This window comes from Drosophila sechellia, chromosome 3R, assembly GCF_004382195.2.
Source record: "Drosophila sechellia strain sech25 chromosome 3R, ASM438219v1, whole genome shotgun sequence".
Taxonomy (NCBI): domain Eukaryota; kingdom Metazoa; phylum Arthropoda; class Insecta; order Diptera; family Drosophilidae; genus Drosophila; species Drosophila sechellia.
The window spans coordinates 2,183,074-2,207,161 of record NC_045952.1 but is presented as its reverse complement, the minus strand read 5'-3'; the positions used below and the strand labels follow the sequence as shown (position 1 = coordinate 2,207,161).

The following is a 24,088-nucleotide window of genomic DNA, read 5'->3' as shown; positions in this document are numbered from 1 at the left end:
TATATTGTTGATAAGAATGTCTATGCAGTCGTCAATGTCCTGTCCTGTGCGTATTTCAGTGTTTAGTAATATTTTGTTTTCTAGGTTTTTTTTGAATTTCGTGAGATTTGTTCTTTTTTGTATAATTGCATTGTTTGGTGTATTATTAAGTTGCCAGTCGGTATCGTCGGGATCTAGGATTATTTGGATAGGGAGGTGGTCCGAGCTGAGTTCATCTGTAGAGTAGGTTTTTAGTCTTTGAGTGTGGAAGCCCTTGCAAATTGCAAAGTCTAGTGCAGAGGGCTGTTTTTTCTTGTCGAAAGGATAGTGTGTGGCTTGGCCAGTAGCCACTATGTCAAGGTCTTTTCTTGCAAGGATAGACTGTGACAGGGATCTTCCCTTAGCGCAAGATAAATAGTTACCCCGGAGTCTGTGTTTGCAGTTCCAATCGCCGCCAAGTACAAATTTGGTTTTTCCGTCGAGGAGCACGTCGAAGTGGTTGAAAAGCTTTGAGAATTGCTCAGTGGTCCATTTAAATACAGGTGGGCAGTATATTGGGGCAACAATTATCATGTTTGCGCGTATGCGACTTGGGGGTATAAGTGCTATGGGCGCGCTTTGCATGAAATCAGTCTCTATGGGATTAAGGCAGGTGTGTCGAATGTTTTGATTGACGATGGTAGCCGTGCCGCCTTTTCTGTGTGAAGTAGGGTTTTGTGCTAGGTATGCGTGGAAAAATTGAAGTTTAGTGCGTTGGAGTTTCGCTCTAGCCTGGTTTCTGTTACTAACATAATTTGGATACCTTCTTTTTAAATGTAGGCCTCCAGTTCATTTATTTTATTGGTAATTCCGCATGCGTTCCAATATCCTATTTTAAGGGTATTGGAAGATTGTACGTTGTTTAGATTTAAAGTCATAGTGAAAGTTTAATTTGCGGTGAGGATTTGAAGATTCAGGAGGTCATGAGGTATGCTAAGGTCGGCTCTTTGGCCGCGTTAGAAGCGTTAGATATTCACGTCTCCACCGGCCCAAGAATATTTGCTGGTAGTAGGTGATCCGCTGCCAGCGATCCAATCGGTTGAGGTTTCATTTTGTTAGATAAGGCTCAGCAAACAAGGCGAGGGGGGCCGTGCCTAAGAAGAACGCTGGCATTAGTACTTCAAGGTCCTCAGGGTGTTCTGAAAGGGAAACTAAAGGTCTTGAATTAATTATTGCCGCAATGTGGCAGATGAGCGTGCGCAGGTCATCAGCGGGAAAAACGGCAGGGCGAACAGCTCGAAAAAAAATGATGCTTTGCTGTTTTGACAGCCGCCTCCCAGAGGCCTCCAAAATGCGGCTATCGAGGAGGAATTCAGTGGTATCAGTAAAGCAGAATTCATGTACTGCAGTTTGATGTGATGTGTTCAGGAAAAAACTGTTAAGATCATCCAGCTCATTCCGAGCGCCGACAAAATTGGGGGTGTTGTTCATATGTGTGTAGGCTTTCGATGAGTCAGTATAAATCGACGCAATGCTTTAAGAGAGCTATGTGTGGCTTGGCTCGAAAACATAGCATGCATTTGCTGACTGCTCTGCAGTTGTCTTGCGACCGCCAATGGGCCACAACTGCAGTCGAATGGACACGAGTAGTGCGCGAGGTATAGAATGCTGATTGCGACGATAATAGTCGAGTGTATTGGCACGAGTGACTGGGTGCTGATGTGGCAATATTAATAGATACTGTGCGTCATAGTCCAACGATTGTCAATGATGGGTGCGAGGGATGCAATTGAGCTCGATGATTTTACTTGTCGACTGTTGAGCAGGGCATTATAGTCCTCGGTAAGGTGTGCCATCTGCATGGAACGAATGATAAGCTTCATGCCTCCGGCGAGATGATTAACAGTCAGGCCCGGGTGCTTGATACGATAATGAAACTTTTGTATCCAAAAACATGCTTCAATTTTTGCCAGGAGTTGACCAATTTACAACTGGTTGGGATGTTGATATCGGCAGGGGTCTTGAACCTTTGAAGCGTTACAAAACTTTGGCCAGTGCTATTTCTCTTCTTGACAAATACCATGAAACCAAAGACTGGACTCGATCAGCTCACTAGGAAGTGCCCCTCTGGAAAGCATGTCCGCTGGATTGCAGGCTGTGGGCACATAATCTATGGCATTTGACAGCTCCTGGATTAAAGAGATACGATTAGAAATAAAAGTTTGAAAGCGTGAAGACTCATCTCGAATCCAGGACAACAGCAGAATCTGACTAGCAATAAATAGGGCATGAAAATAAGCCAAGCTGCAGGATTTTGGAAACCGTGAGGGTCTTCATTGGAGCCACACGAGATTTGGCGCATAAAAGGTTGGGTACTCGATGACTTTGAGACATGGAGACTATGTAGATGCATTCTCCATATGCGTCAATGCTGGCATCACTAAATCCATGGATTTCGACCACGCTATTGGGTACCAGTGCGAGACGAGGAAACTGCAACTTCTGGGTGAGAAGATATCAGCAGACAACATTAGCCAAGCAGAATGAAGCACCGAATGTAAACTTTCGTCCCAGTCAAGTTTTTCTCACCAGATTTGCTGCAGCAGTATTTTGGCGAGGCAGATAAAACCAAGAGAGTCGTAAAAGCGAGTAATTGCAGACAGGACCGAGCGCTTTCTGGATTTTAGAACTGCTTTTAAGGGCGATGTGGAGAATAACAGAATATCCGAGATTGAATCCCAGGCGATACCCAAAGTTTTGGTAATGTCGCTGCGATCATCAAATTTGAGAAAGGAATCCTTTTCTTAATCGGGAATCTGCTTCAAAGTATCAGGATCATTTTAGCACCATTTTCTTAATTTAAAATTACCTTTATCCAGTAATCCTATGGTCTGTCGCATCTCCAAGACTTCTTCGGTTGAGTTACCTCCTGTGATGAGGTCATCGACATAAAAGTCTCGTAGAAGAATTTTAGAGCCAATTGGAAACGACGTTTTTTCGTCTTCTGCTAGCTGCTGCATGGCTCTGACAGATAGAAATAAATCTGGCTTTGTTCCGTCGGTGACGGTATCAAGCTTAAATGTTTGTACTTCTTTCGGGGGTGTGTCACGCTACAAAATGCATTGTAAGTAGCTGTCCGGTTCCTTGACCCGTAAACATCGGTACATCTTGCAGATGTCACCAGGTGAAGAAACAAGAACGTTTAAAACTGTTAAAAGTGTGAAACAGTTTGGGCTGCAAAGTGGGGCCTGCCATGAGTATTTCGTTTAAAGAGTATTTAGAAGAAGTTTTGGCAGAGCCATCAAAGACAACACGCAGCTTAGTTGTTGTGCTGTCTTCCTTTAAATCGCAGTGCTGCGGCAAATAAAATTGGCATAGTTTCTGAGAGTCAAATGGTACCAGAGACATATGATGAAGTACTCGTGAATAAAGGCTGAATACTTCCCTTTGAGCTGGCGATGGCGTTCAAGTTTGTTTTCCAGATTTAAAAAACGGCGATAGGCTTGTCGATAGGAATCTCCCAGCACTTCGGGGCTGCGCTTTGCAGGTAGTCGAACTGAATATTTTCCAGATGGAAGCCTAGAAAATGTAGACTTGAAGTGGGCCTCGCAGTCGAGTTCTTCCTATGTGCGCTTAAAAACGGATTAAGCAATGGTTTCTGTCTTTTGTATTTCCTCCAGACGGATACCATCGTCATGCATTTGAGGAGCATTTGATTGAACGGTCAATGATGAAGTCTTATTAGGGTTGAAACTTCCACCAGTGACAATCCATCCAAAACGAGTTTTTTTGAGGATGGAAAGTCCATCGGACAATTCAAAGAAAGACGCTCAGATGGCAAATTCAACCCCAATTCACCTGAATGCGTCAGTTTCGACGGCGAAAAAACAAACGTCCAAGACAAGGTCGGCATAAAAAAAATAACAGAGTTGATTAGCGCAGAAGATGGTGACAGCGATGATGATGGGGATAAGGATGAAGACAACTCGCAGAAGGGAAAACGAGTGGGTCCCGGCAAAAGGTTATTCGCACGAACAAACCTGGATGAACGCGAAAGCAGTACAATGTCGTAGGAGCGGCAATTGGCAGTGACATATTTATTCTGGTAAGCTACGAAGAATCCATCAGATGTCCTGAATCGGAATCATGGTGGGAAGCCATGAATCGAGAGTACGAGGCTCTTATGAACAACAGATTTGGCAGATAGTAGATCTCCGAGAACAGAACGAGCTAAAGGCTGCAAATGGATATTCACTGGGAAGAAGGATGCCAACGGGCAAGTGAAGCGATACAAGGCACGCCTTGTAGCCAAGGGCTGTTCACAGCAGTATGGAATTAATGATGCAGTATGAAATTATATTGTGAATTAATTTGTCAGATAGAAAGTATTCGTTTCATACTTGTCCTGGCCGCACAGTTAAAAATACATTCGAACCAAATGGATGTCTGTGCAGCTTATTAAAATAGACAGACAGACACATGCAACAGCCACTCGGACTTCGAGCCAAAGATCATGCGGATCACGTGCGTTTGCTAATGAAGGCAATTTACGGCATTAAAGAGTTTGTCAGAGAGTGGAACTGTAAATTGGATGTACAAACAAGCCATGTCTATACATGAACGCCATCTTGCGCTTATTGTTGTATATGTGGACAATCTGATCATAACTGGTCAAAAATGATCTCATGAGCATAAAGGCAAACTCGCTCAATCGTTCAAATACGTAGATCGCAGACAATTGCACATTTTTCTTGGATTTAAAGATCATCATCGGCAAGATAAAGCTAAGTCGGAGCCAGTATATTGAGAATCTGCTTCAGCGACACGGTATTAAAGATTTTTAAGCAGCTGTAACTCCACTGGATGCAGAATTTCAAATCACATGCGATAAAGAGGGTTGCAAGAGAGTCAACGAGCTGGCATATCAAGCGGACATGATATACAAGGCCGGACATTTTACATACAGTGTCTAAATTGGTAACAATGATCCCCACAGTGAGCACATGTACTCAGATATTTGGCATGGAAAAGGATATAAAATTATATTATAAAATTATGTCGATGCTGACTGGGGAGGTGACACATAATAATACCTATTATATATGCCTGGAAAACTGATTTCGTAAATATCTGAAAAAACAACGCAGTGTAGCTCTCAGCAGTACATAAGCGAAATACATGGCTTTAAAATCTGCTTGCAGAGAGGTGATTTCATTTAGACGGCTTTTATTGGCTGCAGAGAATCTGGAACATCGACAATAATGAATACTGACAGTTTAAGCATACCGAAACATATTGATATTAGGTAACATTTTGTAAGAGATATTGCTAGGAAAGGGCAGATTATTTTAAAGTATCTTTTAACCAAACAGATTATAGCACATATATATAAACGAAGAACCTTCAGAGACAGCATTGTGAGCTTACCAAGATATTATGTTTGTATTGAAATATGTATAATATGTAAGCTTACATTGAGGAAGGATATTAAAACTAAGAAAGCACTTCAATCTCCAACACATAATATGTATAAATATTAACAACTGCAGTCACTAAAAGAATCGAATAAAGATGATTCCATTCCATGCACACATACAGTTGTCTGCTATCACTGTATGAGTAGAAAAGAGCTCTCGAACAAATATTCGACAGAGCCTGGAGCAACCTCTAGAGCCACGACGAAAAAATTGTGTGTCAAAAAATCGTATGACGTTACGCATCTAGAGTATTCTAGAGTCTTTGCAGGGACCATACACGTACGATTCAGCTAAACGTCATTACATTAGCAGCAACCGGTTTAAAGGCAACTAACGAAACCGAAATTTTTGTAAGAAAACTAACACAGCAAATAATATAAAATACCGTAACAAAATATAACAAATGAAAAGATCACAAAAGTGATTTAATCCATTCCAAATTTACTGTAAAGATGAGCACCAATTGAGAATACGAGTCTGATTTGTAGTTGAGTGCAGCCGTCGGGCTGACTTTATATTTATTCGATTTTCTTCTTATATTTTAGAGTAGGCAGAAATGGTTCTGCCAGCTCAATGTCTACAGAGTGTCTGATTTTACAGTTTCGAATATATTTGGACTTAGGCTAATCCGCGTAGCTGCGCTGCCGGGTACGCCAGCGGCGGAGCGGCGTTCTTATGTATATCTTATATATCTAGGCTTATCGGGAGAGCGAGCTATGTATGTACGTATGTAATATGCATTTGGTCGGCGTGTGAATGCTGACCATGCACTTATACTTTTTGGCCTTCAAGTGGGCAATGCACTTATACTTTGTGGCCTTCGAGTGGGCGATCATGTTGCATCCGCCCTGGGCCTAACTGCGTGCATAAACATAAACATAAACATAGCAACAAAGTGCTGCCATATGTTAATATGCTATTTTATTTAATTGTTCTTAATATTGCATAGGCACATACTACATTACAATTCCTACGGACCTTCCAAATTAAAAGGAAAAAACCAGCCTTGAGGCAGTACCGCTGTCTTGGAGTGGAGCTTTCGTTTCCGCTCTTTTTGTCGCACGGCCTACTCGGCCACTTGGGGCGGCCACTCCGCCTCAGGCACCTCCTTTCATCGTTGCTCGTTCAACAACGCCTGCCTGCGGGGGCAAGGTCGCCTCCGTGGTTGCCGCGCCTCCGGACAATACATTTGCCGCGGCAGCTTCGCTGGTGGCACCGGGCTCTCCTCTTCCGGGTTCTCCTCCTTCGGAATGCTATATTCGAGTTCCCCGATTATCAGATACCCGTAACTCAGATAGTGGGAATGCGAACGCGAAATTTCATATTATTTTATATGGTTGATAGATATTGGGAAAAAAAAATTAAAAATAGTTTAAAAGTGTGGGAGTGACCCTTCTGGACGTTTTGTAAGTAAAAGGAGGGGCACAGTGTTTTTGGTATACCGATAAAAATTGGCAAGACAAACAATGAAACGAAGAAAAATCCAAACATTGTTTAAAGCGTGTGCGTGGCAGTTCTGACCGGACTTAGGGCGTTTGAGTGGGCGTGGCAAAAAGACTTTTGGCAAATCGTTAAAAATTTACTAGACTAATAAAGTTTTAAAAATTTTTTAAAAGTGTGAGCGTGGCAGCTATGGGCTCTTTTAGGGCTTTAAAGTGGGCTTGGCAAAACGTTGTTGTTGTGTGAACCTCAACCTTCTAGCTTATATAGTACCCGAGATCTCGACATTCATACGGACAGACGGTCATGGACAGATCGACTAGGCTATTGATCCTGATCAAGAATGTATATAATCTATGTGGTCGGAAACACGAACTATGTTTACTTTTCAATGATGATTTATATACAAATGGAGGTGTTGATTTGCAAAGTTAACCAACTCAAATATGTCTTTAATATGTCAAATATGTCAAGTTTCAATTGATGTTTAACAAATTGATGTTTAACAAAATTGGTAATAAGATATTGAAAAATTTAACAGTCGCGCAACTCAACCTGGTGACTGACTATAGTAAATAACGAAAAATAAGCATTTTTTTCTACGCTACATAAAGATCCATAGGATATACAGGAATTTTAAAAACCTTGGCCAAGGTGAAAAGACATAACCATTGGAAATTAATATTACAAATAAAAGACTACATAAAATCGCCCAGCATACAAAGACTTCGATGAGTATGACCGATACCCCATGCATCACCATCATCTGTGACTTCATTAAATATTTAGTTGCAATACCGATATCAAATGAAAGCGCATGAACTGGAGGCGGCGGAAAAATCTAATTATTACGACCGCAGGATTGGTTCTGTCAAAGACACTAGAATAACAAGATGCGTAACGGCCATACAAATTTTTGGCACGCGATTTTTTGGCCGTGGCTCTAGAGGTGGCTCCAGGCTCTCTTGAGTTTTTGTTCGAGAGAGAAAGAGCGGAGAGCGCTACAGCAAACAGCTCTTTTCTACGCATACAGTGATATCAGACAACTGTATGTGTGCATACGTGTGCTCATGCATTGTAAATTTTACAAAATATGCCCTTCACCTTAGAAGTTCGTTGACTTTAAATCTATATTATTTTTTATCAATTGGCACCATGCGAAAAATTCTTGTTTTGCATTGCCTTAACGTTATTAATATTTACATAAAGGTTAGAAATAGTAATAGACGAATCTATGTACATCACAAAATAAATTTCGAAAATGACTTTATATTAGAATACTTTTCATTAGGGTATTCAGCTTGCGGCGTGAGAAAAATTAATAAGGCAATGGTTGTTGACTGCTTGTGTCCGCACTTCGTGCCTGACGATATGACTTTTGGAACGAACTGTTTTCATATATTTATTTATTTTATTAATTTTTATTTTCTACTACGTATTATTATTTTTTATGAAATATTATTATGAAATATTATTATTTTTATTATTTATTAATAAAATTATTATTTTTTTATGAAATTAAATGAAATAATAATAAATAATGAAATTGTTGAGCATTAGTGCACAAATAAAAGTATTTTTTTCAACATAAATTTTCAAAATAATTATAAATATGTAAGCGGTATTCGAGCGGCGATTTTAACAAACGAATTTAAAAAACTTTAAAATTATAATAGTCATGGAATTTTTATTTTATTTCATCATATTGCTACGAAATTGGCCACAACTCCAAATATGTAAATTCGTTTCTTCGATCAGAATTGATTTTGGCGCGAAAATCGTCTTCTAGCACAACACGCACACATATACGCGTTCTCGTCTCACACAAGCAAGCAAATTCTATTTTTAGATTTCATATGCTCTCAGCGTGAGCGAGCGGAAAGAGAGCAAATTTGGCCCTCACCAAAAAAGTGGCTGCATAGTGCCAAACGAATGTATGGCCGTTACGCATCTTGTTATTCTAGTGTCTTTGGTTCTGTGGTCCGTTGGTCGATATGGCGAAGTTTGATGTTTTCTGGATGGTGACAGCTGTTCGGGGTAGCTTCGGCGTAGCTTCATTTCACTTGAACTTTATTTATTTCCGAGGTGGTGAATACTAACTCAAAAACTAACAAAATGAGACGCGGGACGGTGGGACTTGCGGGCTCGAATGAGGGAGAGCGAGAAGGCGAAGAGAGCATAGCGAAAGCCCGCGCACAAGCACTGGCCGTTCAAAAGCAAAGAGCGGAGAGCGCTACAGCGAACAGCTCTTTTCTCCGCATACAGTGATAGCAGACAACTGTATGTGTGCACACGTATGTTCATGCATTGTAAATTTAACAAAATATGCCCTTTACCTTAGAAGTTCGTTGACTTTAAATCTATATTATTTTTTATCAATTGGCACAATGCGAAAAATTCTTGGTTTGCATTGCCTTAACGTTATTATTATTTAAATATAACTTAAAAATAGTAATAGCCAAATCTATGTACATAATATCACAAAATAAATTTCAAAAATGGCTTTATATTAAAATATTTGCCATTGAGTATTCAGCTTGAGTATTCAGTGCTTGTGTCCGCACTTCGAGCCTCAAGATATGACTTTTGCAATAAACAGTTTTCATATTTTTATTTATTTTATAAATTTTCATTTTTACTACGTATTATTTTTATGAAATTTTTTTTTCTCAATGTAATAACTTCTTTTTGGAAAATTTATGTTTTAAATTACAGTAGTAATATTAATTTACTTTGCATTTGCTTTAATTATTTAGTATATTCATTAAGTCATTTGACTTAATAATGAGGTATGTAAATGATCCATTCTTATTATTTAACATTCAAATTAAACTCAGTTGAATTATTTTTTATATTCCAATTAGATTTTTTTAAAAAAGTTTCCAATTTTTTATTTTTTTTGCTCAATAGACTCGAACTTTGGGAAAATAAGGCACCATCTGATCCTTTTTTAATATTTGTAAAATACACATTAAAGTTTTTGAAATATATTTCAAAATAATAAAAAACAAATGTGTATAAAAAATGTATTGTTGAGCTTTAAGTGCACAAATGAAAGTAGTGCTTTATCATTATGGTTTTATGTAAATAATGAGTTTTATATTTGTAGGATACTTATTGTTTATCACAATAGTTTATCTTAGTAATATTTTGATATTATAATAGTTTGCTTATTATATTAGGTATTTAATAAAAAGATGACTCGTGCCAACACTTCTTGATCTCCGGACATACGACGACTACACAACTTTGCCTTACTCCGGACACGAAAACTTTCGGCTTTAAGATCTTTTAACTACACAACTTTCAACTCGCTTTGTTCTATTTCGACTCTCTCTATGCTTGTCCTATTTTCTTATATCTACTTGCGCTCACGACGCTACCCTTTGCGATGATTATCGATAATCGAGTATCGATAACTATCGTTGCATATATATTACACATAATTAATTATCAACATAAATATAAATATGTAAACGGTGTCTAATTCGAGCGGCGATTTTAACAAACGAATTTAAAAACTTTAAAATTATAATAGTCAGGGCGTGACTTTTTAATTATTATTTTATTTAATCATATTGCTTGGAAATTTTCCAAAACTCCAAATATGTAAATTCGTTTCTTCGATCAGAATTGATTTCGGCCCGAAAATCGTCTTCTAGCACAACACGCACACATACACGCATTCTCGTCTATTGTTTTTACTCACATAAGCAAGCAAATTCTATTTTTAGATTTCTTACGCTCTCAGCGTAAGCAAACGGACAGAGACCAATTTAGGCCGTCACCAAAAAAGTGGCTGCATAGTGCCAAACCATTGTATGGCCGTTACGCATCTTGTTATTCTAGTGTCTTTGGTTTGAGCCACCACCGGTGATAATCCATCCAAAACGAGTTTTTTTGAGAATGGGAAGTCCATCTGCCAATTTTATTTGAAAAAGACTAGCGCTTATCAGCAAGTCAATTTTTTGGGGCCTGAAGAATTAGATTATTAAGATTAAGATTAGCTGGTATTTTCCAGTCCTCAGAATTTACAGTTAGGTTGGGCTGTTTGTCCGTGATAGTAGAGCTACCAAAGCTGCGATGTTGGCAACGAATGTAGCAATTTGTTGTGCTTACTTCCACAAATACGACAGCGATCGGCATTACAATGTCGTAGGTGATGTCCACTCTTAAGGCAGTTTTGGCATAAAGCCAACCTTTTTGCCTCCTGTAAGCGATCTTGAGCTTTAAATGCAGGCCATAATCATTCTGGCAAGTGACCGATTCGGTGGTTAATCCTGCAGCTTTTTTTTGTGCTTTAAAAATGTTATTCTGTCAGCTGGCAAACTGACTGTGTCGTTGTTTGACATTTTAATTTATTTTAATAATTCACGCACTGAATTTTGAACCGGTCAATGTAGAATGCACGCACAATGGTGAACAGTTTTACAAGCCCTGTATTTGCACCGGCAACCAAACTGCACACACAGTAGTAATGATGTGTGTGTTTGTATATGTTTATGCAAGTTAACACAATCACCAAACAGACGAAATATAGTCGTAAGCCTCAAGTATTTTTCCTATAAGCCTCAAGTATATTCCTATAAGAAACTGTACTTTGTTATTAGTAGATTAAGCTGTTGAGATAAGAACTCTTGCTATACTTAAGTCAGTCGATTTTGGGAGATTAGAAGCGTCGGTCATCGCCACGTACTTACAATTCGCCTCATTAAGTGCAAACCGCACAAGCCCTATTATAATTAATAAACCTACACTAATAAATATATTGAAAATCTATTCAACAATAATTGGCGCCCAAACGGATATTAAAACCTACGATAATTATAAATAAATAACAAAAGGAGGATCCGGAGACAAAACCATCGGCATTGGCTAATCAACTCTAACCTAAAAAATAAAAATTTCCTGATTACATAAAATATAATATTAATTACTAAGACCATCTACCTTAAAATTGTTTATTAAGCACTATTATTATATTGTAAGTATAACGCTTATTGAACGAATTAAAAATACCAATACCTTTTTATTACATAACCTATGCAAAGAGTATTGATAATAAAAATACATGAGTGACAGTGATAACCTTTTAGACAACCTCGTGTCAAGCTTAGATAAATGGTCCGCGCACCAGGCAAGTAGGCAAAACAGTGCAGAAAAAAATAACAAGTCATCAGGTAATTGGTGGTCAAAAACAAATACAACTAGCGAAATGGAATTTGAAGCTCAGTTAAAAGCGTTCGTAGAGAGTGCTGTTGCCGGTACTGTTGCGCTCGCAGTCTAAAAACAATCATTTGAAAAGCAATTGCAGGAGATGAATGAGCGAATCGGGAAATTAACAGTGAACACCCCAGAGATGGAAACTTATGTAGATGCTGAAATTAGACCAGGTGTTGTCTGTAACGAGCCTCTAGATATAGTTAAATCTCTGCCAGATTTTGAGGGCAAAAGTGAAACATATGTGTCGTTGAGAAAAGCGGCTCATGTCGCTTTTAAAGTTTTTAAAGACTACGAGGGAAGTTCAACATATTACCAAGCTTTTGGTATTATGCGAAATAAAATAAAAGGTCCAGCGAATACAGTATTGGCTTCATTTAATACTCCGTTACATTTCAAAGCAATGATCAGCCGTCTTGATTTCACATATTCTGACAAAAGGCCGATCTACCTAATCGAACAAGAGCTATCAACTTTGCGACAGGGAGACATGACTCTTACTGAATTCTACGATGAAGTCGAGAAAAAACTGACCCTACTTACCAACAAGACAATAATGACATTTGATAGTGCCTTGGCGATGTCACTGAATGAAAAGTACCGGGCGGACGCGTTATGTGTATTTGTAACCGTAGCTAAGAAATCGTTGAGCGACATTCTTTTTGCAAAAGGTCCAACAGATTTACCAACTGCTCTCGCTTTAGCGCAAGAGGTCGAGTCGAACCATGAGCGTTACCAATTTGCCCTTATTTATTCTAAAAATATTAGAGACAGGGGTCAGAAAACCGAACAAAAGCACAGCGAAAGGGATAGAAATTCAGTCATGCCCATGCAAACTAAAAACCCATATTTTAGCAAGCTCCAGGTGCATACTTATGATAACCAGGAAAGACAAGATCCAGTCCAGTTAACAAATCCTTATGTATCCATGCGATCTAGAAGAACTGGAAATTTTGGACAAGCTCCATTTCCGACTCAGGGAAATATTTGGCCATCCCAACAACAAAATTCTTAGCCATCTCAACAACAATATTCTTGGCCATCCCAACAACAAAATTCATTTCAAACACAAAATCAATTCGTATCGCAACCCCAACAGAAAAACACAAGTCAGGCTCAGGGACATGTTGGGTATGAGCAAGCATCAAAAAGACCAACGAGTGGCAGTGCAAGGTTTACAGGGCCAAAACAGCAGAGGATCAACTACTTACCTCATGAGAAAGGTCAATGTGAGGAAGACACAGACGGTTATTAAAAGGAGGCAGAAGCGGAGGTTGATGATAATGAGGACGAACTAGTGAATTACGATCATGTTCATTTTTTAGCCACAAATCCCTGCTACCGTACATAGAAAGAGAGATAGCAGGGAGAACCATAAAACTTTTGATTGACACCGGGGCTTCGAAAAATTACATACAGCCCCTCACTGAATTAAAAAACATAATGCCGGTACAAAATAAATTCACGGTAAAATCGCTTCATGGTTGCAACACCGTCAAACAGAAATGCTTTATTAAGCTATTTAACACTGTGAGGAGTCTTAAAACTCCCCACAAATCTCGTGTAGGGGAGTGGCCTAGCAACAGCCGCGATGCAAGGCGGCCAGGGCAAAGCGGAGAGACCGTGAATTAACGGTATCCCGTAAGGTCTTGGACTCGAGCGGGCCAAGGGCACAGGGGTCGAACGGTAACGGTGCGGATGTCGGACAGGCACAAAGAAGACGCACCGTGCACTAACGGTACCGCTCTGGACCTTGGACTCGAGTTGACCAAGGGCACAGAGGTCGACCGGTAACGGTGCGTGCACAAAGAGGACGCACCGTGAACTAACGGTACAACTGTTGGACCTTGTACCCGAGCGGGCCGTGCGCAAAAGGGGAAATAACGGGATCCCCGCGGCCTATAAAGGGACGGCGTAAGTGCAGCTCGAGGCAGTCAGTCTCAACACGCGAGGAGTACGTATGCGAGTACCGGCGCGAGTCGCGCGGTCAGCGCGCAGGCGGAACGGGGTCTGACCGACCGGCGGGAGGTCTGCCAGAGGAGACGACTGCGACGTGGCGGGTTCGAGGCGGACAGTGGAGTCAGTGGTCGGTACAGGTGGTTGCAGGACGAGCGTTGCCTCGCCCCGGGACGATACACCGTGCCTCATAACATCCTAGTCCCGACCGGACCGACTCGTCGTCCACGTCAAGGAGCCAGCGGTACCACGGAGGCAAGGCGTTGCAAGGGAAGCGCCGCAGGAGTAGCGAGATCTCCAGAAATATAATATAAGAAACAGCAGAATAAACGGCTATATCAAGAACCTATTTCTTGGTGGGGCAATCACACAAATCATAAATTTGGTGGGACGAACGCACAAACTCGCTGAGCTAGCCACTGCAATCATTAGCGAGCGAAATAAAGAAAATCAGTTCGTTACAACACATCTGTTCAATTCTTTATTCTTCCAAGTCTTTCTAGTTTTGACGCAATAATAGGACTTGACCTTTTGAAACAGGGAAATGCAACGTTATATTTTAAGAACAAAACGTTGAATATCAACAATGAAGTGGAATCTATTCAGTTTTTGAGATGTGACAGCGTAAATTTCACCAACATAGAGAATATTGTGGTTCCAAATCAGATATCTAATAAATTCCATACAATGCTTCGAAACCGATTGGCCGTCTTTGCGGAACCGGAAGAAGCACTGCCGTATAATACCAACATTGTTGCCACAATACGTACTGAGGACGACCAACCCATTTACTCAAAACTCTATCCGTACCCCATGGGCGTATCAGATTTTGTGAATAAGGAGACAAATGCTTTGTAAAAGGACGGAATTATCAGGCCCTCGTCGTCACTTTACAACAATCCGGTTTGGGTAGTCGATAAAAAAGGTACAGATGAAAAGGGAAATACTAAGAAAAGGTTGGTTATAGATTTTAGAAAACTTAATTTAAAAACAATCGACGACAAGTAACCTATACCAAACGTAGTATCCATCTTATCAAATTTGGGAAAGGCCAGGTTCTTTACAACCCTTGACCCTAAATCGGGGTTTCACCAAATTCTGCTCTCAGAAAAGGATAGGGAGAAAACTGCCTTTTCAGTAGGAAATGGAAAATACGAGTTTTGCCGTTTGCCGTTTGGCTTGAAAAATGCCCCAAGTATTTTTCAACGTACTATTGATGATGTTCTTAGGGACCGTATAGGAAAGTCATGTTATGTTTACGTTGATGACGTAATAATATTTTCAAACGGAATTGAGGACCACGTAATCGACGTTGCTTGTGTACTAGACAGACTGTCTGAGGCAAACATGAGGGTTTCTAAAGAGAAATAGTTTTTCTTCAAGGAAAGCGTCGAGTATCTCGGATTTATGGTGTCAAGTGGAGGTATCACAACCAGTCCTAGCAAAGTAGAGGCTATTCAGAAATATAATCAACCTACTAATCTGTTTAGTGTTCGATCGTTTTTAGGGCTAGCAAGTTATTACCGCTGCTTTATTAAGGACTTCGCCTCTATTGCTAGACCACTCACTGACATTCTGAAGGGTGAAAACGGAAAGGTTTCCGCAAGCCAGTCTAAAAAGATACCAATTTCTTTCGATGAAAGACAATGTTCTGCTTTTGAGAAGCTTAAAAATGTTCTTGTCTCCGAAAATGTAATGTTATTGTATCCCGATTATAGAAAAGCCTTTGACTTAACAACAGACACTTCGGCTTTTGGCCTGCGGGCAGTCTTATCACAGGATGGCAAGCCTGTTACAATGATTTCGAGAACTTTACAGGATAGAGAACTTAATTTCGCAACAAATGAACGAGAAATTTTGGCCATCGTTTGGGCTTTAAAGTCTCTTAGTAACTATCTATATGGTGTCAAAAACTTAAACATTTTTACAGATCACCAACCGTTAACATACGCCGTGTCAGATAGGAATCCAAATGCAAAAATCAAGAGATGGAAGGCGTTTATAGACGAACATAATGCTAACATTTTCCATAAATCTGGCAAGGAGAACTATGTTGCCGATGCACTATCCAGGCAGGCTATTCATGTCCTAGAGGACGAACCCCGGTCTGACATTGCAACAATATATAGCGAAATTTCATTGACTTTTACAATCGAAACTATCGACAAGCCGGTTAACTGTTTTAGAAACCAAATTGTAATAGATGAGGGCACCGCAGACTCAACTCGAACTTTTGTTATTTTCGGAAGCAAGACATGGCATCTAATACAATTTCTAGACAAAGAGACCTTAATCGGAAGAATTCGTGATGTGGTTAAGCCGGATGTAGTGAATGCGATACACTGCGAATTACCTGTACTAGCTTTCATTCAAAATAGTCTTGTAAATGAGTTTCCAGCAACGACTTTCCGGCACACTATGAAAATGGTTAGCGACATTTTTAATCAAACTGAGCAACGGGAAATAGTGTCTTTGGAGCACAACAGAGCGCATAGGGCAGCACAGGAGAATGTAAAACAAATTCTTCAATACTACTTTTTCCCTAAAATGTCACAAATAGCCGCTACCTTTGTTGCTAACTGCTTGCAACAGCTAAGAAGAGAAAATGTAACAAGACGAGACAGAACCTTTGAGGTGGGAGAAACCGTCATGGTAAAACAAAACAAACGCTTTGGAAATAAACTAACCCCACGGTATAGGGAAGAACTAATCGAAGCAGACCTCGGGACAACGGTCCTCATAAAAGATAGGGTCGTTCATAAAGATAATCTACGATAGGTTTATTATTTATTTTCCTTTTGTGACCATCGCCAAGTTAGCAAAATACAAACGTGAAATCTGGACACTAGTAAAAGAGTTTGCAAAAGTTTTTCAATTAAATATTTGTCAAATCCTACTTATTTAATCTTTAAACATTTTGTATTATTTCCGCTTTATCCTCTTTAAAAAAGTTTAAAGGTATGTGATGAAATGCTAGACCCGAATGATTTGAAAACTTAAAATCCACGCAACCACAAATATTTCCTAAAACTACCATAGAAAATAAATGCATTACCAAAACGGCATAATAACAGTATAGCGCACTCAATCTAATTATATTTCAAATTCCCGATTAAAAAAAAAAACACTTATCAATACCCTTTTCTGATTCTGTTCAACTAAATAAGAAAATCAATACTTGCAATCAATAAGCGTTTTACTACATACTTTAATATCAAAAATATCTGAATGAACTTTATTATAAAATTATAATTGTTATACTTAATTATTGTCAAAACTTTAGTATTAAAACTGTAATTACCTCTTAAGTAGATGAGAAGAGTAGAAGAGGGAATTAAGATCTATCTGCTAAAGACGTACAGATGCGGCAACTATTTCTGCGCCTGGGTACTGAAACGACGAACTGAATATCTGCCATCAGACGCAATCCAGAGTGCGTTCAACAAATACGTTTTGATGGTCTACTAGTTCAACCAACATCAGCATCAGCGTCAATAAGTCGACGGTTACAATAAAGATTTTTTCCAAGTTCGCTACGATCATCTCCAGAACCTTGTTGCGAACCCATGACATGGAGAATCAACCGCATTTACGAACTTCTCGGATCATCCAGATATGCAGAGCTGCCTTCCCTTCGATGGTTTAACGCAGTACCAAGTTGGCAGTATGGGAAGTTAGTGGCAATTAGTAAGCTGTAAGCACAACCAATGTTACCCGTAAGATCCGCTTTCAAATAGATTTGCCAATTGTAAAAAGTCTGTGGACAGCCTTCGTCTTAGAAGGGGAGGAGTCAACACAATCACCAAACAGACGAAATATAGTCGTAAGCCTCAGTGTTTTTCCTATTTGTAGATCGAGCTTTACCTATAAGAAACTGTACCTTTTTATTAGTAGATTAAGCTGTAGAGATAAGAACTCTTGCTATACTTAAGTCAGTCGATTTTGGGAGATTAGAAGCGTCGGTCATCGCCACGTACTTACAATTCGCCTCATTAAGTGCAGACCGCACAAGCCCTATTATAATTAATAAACCTACACTAATAAATATATTGAAAATCTATTCAACAATAATTTGCACAACTCTTTTTGTGCAAATTTTTTTTGAGCTCAAGCAAACCGGGTTCAACTGCCGCTATGCGAATAGGTTTGCGATAAACGAAAAGTATATAGGGCGAAAAGTGCAGCCACTTATGTACACAAAAAAGTGAACCGAAATTAATTAAGCTGGTTTTGAGTTCACGATAAAGAAATGTTACAGATCACGTCAGGGTCACCAAATGTTTAGGCAATGAGCTTTTTCATTGACTTTGAGAAATAGTGTGGCAATTTATAAACACGGTAAAGTTAATGTTTAAATTAATATTTCAGTTTTATTTCAATATATTTCGCCACACACGGCTGTAGGGTATAAAACTAACGGCGGCCCGTACCGAACAGATTAAGAGTTAAAGTCCATCACAGCAGTACCGGTGCGATCAACACTTAATTTGTAACTGAACTTGCTATGCAGAAGGCAAATGAGCAAGTTGCACAGAATAAAGATTAAAACAGCTTTGCTCGCTCTCTATTGAGAGAGAGGAACATATCATAAAGGGGAATGCAAAATCTAAAAAAAATAAAATAAATAAAATAACTCAAATTTATTATGAGCTGCTGCTGGCTGCGTGCTGCATAACCAAACAGTATGCTTCAATTTTTTCTTCTTTGTAGCGTGAGGTAAGTTTATCTCCGAGTCGTTTGTTTTGCTAATTTTTTTTTTTTTTTTTTTATTTTTTTATTTATTAATGATTTATTAATTCTTCTAATAATATTTCTTGTGCTCTTTCAATTTTTTCTGAGATTTCCTTTGTAAGTTATGGGGACATTGCATGAATTATGTCGATCGGCTTTTTATTAGTGACTGAATGTACTGTTTTGTTGTATTCCACGGTTGCTTGAAGTATGAGACTTACCATATCAACTATGCCTTTTTCTAGTTTTAGGCATCGTGCTATTTCTAACAGTGTGCTGTGGAACCTTTCCACCTGTTCATTCGAGGTAGTATGATAGGGTGGAGAATTTTCCACTTGAACATTGAACTGATAATAGATAGATGGATCATTGTCGCAAAATATTGTCTTTGAGTTTGGATAGAGGTAATACCTTGCTAAGCTTAAAAAGGATCTAAAAAATTAGTGGGTTCTTCATATTTATGGATAGCCTCTACTTTTTTAGGATTTGCTGTGATGCCGTCTTTGGATACTATGAATCCCAAATATTCGACTTTTTCCTTAAAGAAGTTCGATTTTTCCTTAGACACCCTCATGTTGGCTTCAAGCAGTCTAGCTAGTACCCAACAAATATGATTTAGATGGACTTCAAGTCGTTCAGAAAAAATAATAGTCATCAATATAAACAAAACAAGACTTTCCTATTTGGAGCCTGAGTACGCCATCTATGGCACGTTGAAACATACTGGTCGAATCTTTAAGGCCGAAGGGAATTCTACAAAACTCGTATTTTCCATGTGCAACTGAGAATGCGAATACGAATGAATAATTTTCTGCAAGTAGGATTTGATGAAATCCTGATCGGACCTGGTGTGGAAAAAATCTGGGCTTTCTCAAATTTGATAAGATGAATACAACATTTGGCACCGCGTATTTGTCGTCCATTGTCTTTGAGTTTAGCTTCCAAAAGTCTATAACCATCCTTTTTTTATTTCTCTTTTCATCTGTACCCTTAACATTGGTACTACGATGTCCTTTATATCAGATAAATTAACGCGATTAAATTTTACAAATTTAATTGGTTCGACTGAGTATTCGATTTTTAATATTTTATTTTTCAAGTCCAAGTCATCTGCGTTAGTGTGTCAAATCCTAATACAGCGTCAAAGCTTGAGTGGTCCGGTAGAATGAAGAAGGGAAGAGTCTGGTTGAAAAGTTCAACAATGCATTTATATTTCACCGTGTTGCACCTTATATTTATCTATGGGATCATTAATCGCTTGTAATTCTTTGTCAAATAATTCTTTTCGGCTGTTGACCTACAACCTACAGTTGATTTGCTGATAACTCCATTTCACTAGTTTTGTTTTCTGATTTCGCGTTTTTTTCGCTTGCGGTTTCTAATTGTCAAGTCCCCTTTAATATTCTATACCAACTTGATATTAAGTTGTCTATCTCTTTATCACTGCCACTCATCAATGTGTTATTCATAACCTTCAATAAACTTCACGTGTGTATTTTTTTTAAATAATTAATCAAGGGGGCGTTGTTCTTACAACTTGTGTGATGTTTTGCAATATCTAGTATTTTTTATTATAATTTTCGCTTGAGTATGTCTGCTCCAGCTGTTGTGTTTCTCCTTTTAATATCGTGGGTTTTAGATTTGGTTTTCCCCTTTTGATATCGTGCGTTTTAGATTTAATTGTCTCCACTTGATATTGGTTAATGTTTTTAAAAATATTTATTTGTAAGTAATTATAATAGAATGTATGCGGTCTGCACTTAATGATGCGAATTTGTATGTTTGTGCGTGGCGATGACTGACGCATCCTATCTCGAAATATCGACTCATGTTACAAATTATATCTCTTAAGATTACCCTACGTTCTTCAGCAAACCTAATCTCTTCTCTCGAAAGCTCCGATACTCTTACATTAAGGCGGGCATAAGCAATATGTGAGTGACTCCAGTTAACATGTTCAAGATAACGAAAGCTAATGATAATGAGCGTCTTTATTGCAGAGCGATCAGGAGAACGCTAAGCCAAAATTGTAGGTGAGAGAAAGAGTACAATAGAGAGAGAGAGAGAGCTCGCGTGAAAGCGGAGCTTAGATAACAAAAGATAATTACACATCTGATGTGCCGTACAGCCAAATTATGTCTCCAAAGTTGGCATCAAATAACTAACTATACTAATATATTTTACCCATGGACCCAAATTCCAACTCAACTGAAAAGAATGCTGCCCTAACTCTGCAGGACAACCAGACGCCTCAGAATCTGAATTTCTATATATATATTTTTTTTTTTTTTGTATTAATTGGAATTAAACAAGTTTACTGTATGCTTAAATTTTAATCCTATGCAGAATTTAAATTATAAGCAAAATTAAAAAACAATTCTCCCTTCAAATATGAGTTGGGAATAAACAACGGTGGAGAAAAATACACGGATTATTGGAAATGCGCTTAAATAGCGAAGATTTTGTGATCTTTCAGCGAATGTTTTCATAGCGATATCTGCATGGGTTATGCCAATGTTCAAATCATCGCTGTTTTCCATACAAATTGTGCGGTGATTAGGCGCTTGTCATCGCGATGCATCGCTCTTATGCTGACGGGTGAGCGCGATGGCAGAGTAAGAGCTTTTCGAGAAGCGATCTACATTGCAATTTTTTAGTTATTTATGTGAACCTTAAGGATTCGCACGAATTTTGTGCATCAAGTGCAACTATTAACTTTATGTTAAAAAAACGAGGGCGTCCACCCCTTAAATGCAATAGAATTGAAATGGCGAATTCAATAATTTATATAATGACTTAGGAAACCCTATACTGCCTTGCCAAAAATTAAATTAAAGCACAGAATACAACAAAAAAAAAAAAAAAAAACAATGCGTACAAGACAACTGCTGGCTCTAGAGCACTCCGCTTTCTGGCTTGGAGCCCGGAGCCAGAGCTCGAGACATCACCAAGCAACTTCATATTCTAATGTCTTTTCTTTAGTGCTGTGTTAATCTTGCTTTAGGTTCAGTTCTCCTTCAGTCATAGGTTCAGTTCTCCGCGAGCGTCACTAAAATAGACTCACAATCTTAAGAATAATATCAATCTAAAGCAACAGTTCACGCTATAGTCGAGTTCCCCGACTATAAGATACCCGCTACTCAGATAGTTCTAGTGAGACCAAGAATTTTTAACATTTTTCGGGAATATCGGTAAAAAATTTTAATTCTCTTAGGTGTGGGCGAGAAAGATTTGGGCGTATTTAAGGTGTAAGAGTGGGAGTAGAAAAATGTTTTCGGGATATCGATAGAAATTGGCAAAACAACTGATTTAATCCAAATAATTAATAAATATCTCAAGCCCGTGAATCTGTATGCTTAATCTTAATCTTCTAGCTCTTATAGTTCTTGAGATCTCTACGTTCATACGGACAGACAGGAACAGGTCGACTTCCTTCTGTCTGGTACATACTACGAATTTCTAGTATACACTCGTAAATAAAAATAAAACATTCACATTCTGAGTAACACGAATTCAACAACCAATGTTTATTCACTTTTTTAACAGCACTGGCACTGTGCGACTGGTCTCAATTACAACAAAGGCGGAGAAATTTAGCTCGACGACACTGCTCTCCTCGGGAATCATCCTCTTATTTTTCAAAGATGTCCGAGATCGGAGGTCTGGAGGTTAATCAATTATTGGACCAGCTTACTAACATTTCTTCAGGATATCCATGTGACGTAAAACCTCTAATACTTGCAGCTAGTGCCAATATGTTTTGTCAATATATGTGTTCAGTTCGGTTTAATTACTCCGATAAGGGTTTTCAACAAATAGTAGAATACTTTGATGAAATCTTCTGGGAAATTAATCAAGGGTATTCTTTTGATTACATACCTTGGCTGTTACCATTTTATTGTAATCATATAAGTAAAATAGTGCACTGGTCAACTAGTATACGTAAATTTATTTTGGAGAGAATTGTGAATCATCGAGAATCAAATATTAATATAAATGAACCTGACAAAGATTTTACTGATGCTCTGCTAAAAAGTCTTAAAGAAGACAAGAATGTTTCCCGTAATACAATAATTTTTATGCTAGAAGATTTTATTGGAGGACACTCAGCAGTTGGAAATTTGGTAATGTTGGCACTGGCATATATAGCCAAAAATCCAGCGATTGCGGTACACATCAGGAACGAGGTTGACGCAGTTTCTACTAAGGGTATAAGGAGAATTTGCCTTTATGATATGAACGCAATGCCATACACGATGGCATCCATTTTAGAGGTTTTGCGATACTCTTCGTCCCCTATTGTTCCTCATGTAGCAATGGAAGACACAGTGATAAAGGGATTTGGCGTTAGAAAGGGTACAATCGTTTTTATAAATAATTATGTTTTAAATATGAGCGAAAGCTTTTGGAATCATCCTGAACAATTTGATCCTGAGCGTTTTTTGGAGAATTTTACAAATAACAAAGAAAATGGTCTAAAGTGTGATGACAATAGAAGGACCTTAGACGGGTCAGACTACAGGATAGAGTTCAATAGAAAAAACGACAAGAATGGCAGTACGAAAAGCAAAAAAAATTATTCACAGAAATTGAATAATAAACAGCTCAAAAAGAGTATTCCTCAATTTTTACCTTTCAGTGTTGGCAAACGTACATGCATCGGACAAAGTCTGGTTAGAGGATTTGGATTTCTTTTACTTGCAAACATCATACAAAATTATAACGTTAACAGTGCGGACTTTTCAAAAATTAAGTTAGAAAAATCCAGCGTTGCCTTGCCAAAAAAATGCTTTAGGCTTTCATTGCGGCCAAGAACATAAGTTTTTTTGATTCCTAAACAAACCATATTTACTAATTACTACTGCTTTTAAATTTTGTTAGTCTATTAGCATTAATACAATTGTTTCGAATACATGTTTTTTATAAGCCCAAATAAACAATTCACATCTCAATTATTCTTTTATTTCGAATTTACATTTACTTATGTATATACCCGTTACTCGTAGAGTAAAAGGTGTGATGCAGAATGCGCCTATTAATAAATAAGTATAAATAGAGATATCAGAGAGAATAATAGTAAAGTTTCATACTTCAAAGCGAACGGTCGTATTTTTTTTTGAGCTCCTATTTTAATTTGTATTTGTCAAACCAGCCGAGGTTTTTAATAATTATCTTTTAGTATCATATATTGTAAACATAATTATTAAAGATACGTTCGCTTCGCGAGTGATTCTTTGTGATTTGTGCTGTAGTTTAAACAAATATACAAAGTCTTTTGCATTTTTCTTCTTGTGTTTTGTTTACTC

General features: G+C 38.4%; 1 protein-coding gene and 1 long non-coding RNA gene across 4 annotated transcripts in view; one reads left to right on the top strand and one right to left on the bottom strand.

The window, feature by feature from the left end:
- LOC116801578 (cytochrome P450 307a1) overlaps positions 1-23,734 on the top strand; it is a 28,440-nt gene extending 4,706 nt beyond the window's left edge. Inside the window, exons 1-2 of one of the 2 annotated variants that reach the window (XM_032722065.1) lie at positions 22,145-22,254; positions 22,329-23,734. In XM_032722065.1, coding sequence (XP_032577956.1) covers positions 22,427-23,602 — 1,176 coding nt within the window. In that variant the 5' untranslated portion in view covers positions 22,145-22,254; positions 22,329-22,426 and the 3' untranslated portion in view covers positions 23,603-23,734. Of the gene's footprint in view, positions 1-22,144; positions 22,255-22,328 lie in introns of those variants that run through there. The other variant, XM_032722064.1, reaches the window with a different exon arrangement.
- On the bottom strand, positions 10,567-22,566 carry LOC116801579. 2 transcript variants are annotated; one of them, XR_004362100.1, is made up of 3 exons: positions 22,481-22,566; positions 17,353-17,925; positions 10,567-11,765 (listed from the first exon to the last, which is right to left on the bottom strand). It is a non-coding gene; the product is annotated as an uncharacterized LOC116801579 (long non-coding RNA). The 2 variants fall into 2 exon arrangements; XR_004362101.1 differs by lacking the exon at positions 10,567-11,765 and having other exon boundaries at positions 17,081-17,683; positions 17,766-17,925.
- Positions 23,735-24,088: the final 354 nt, after the last annotated feature.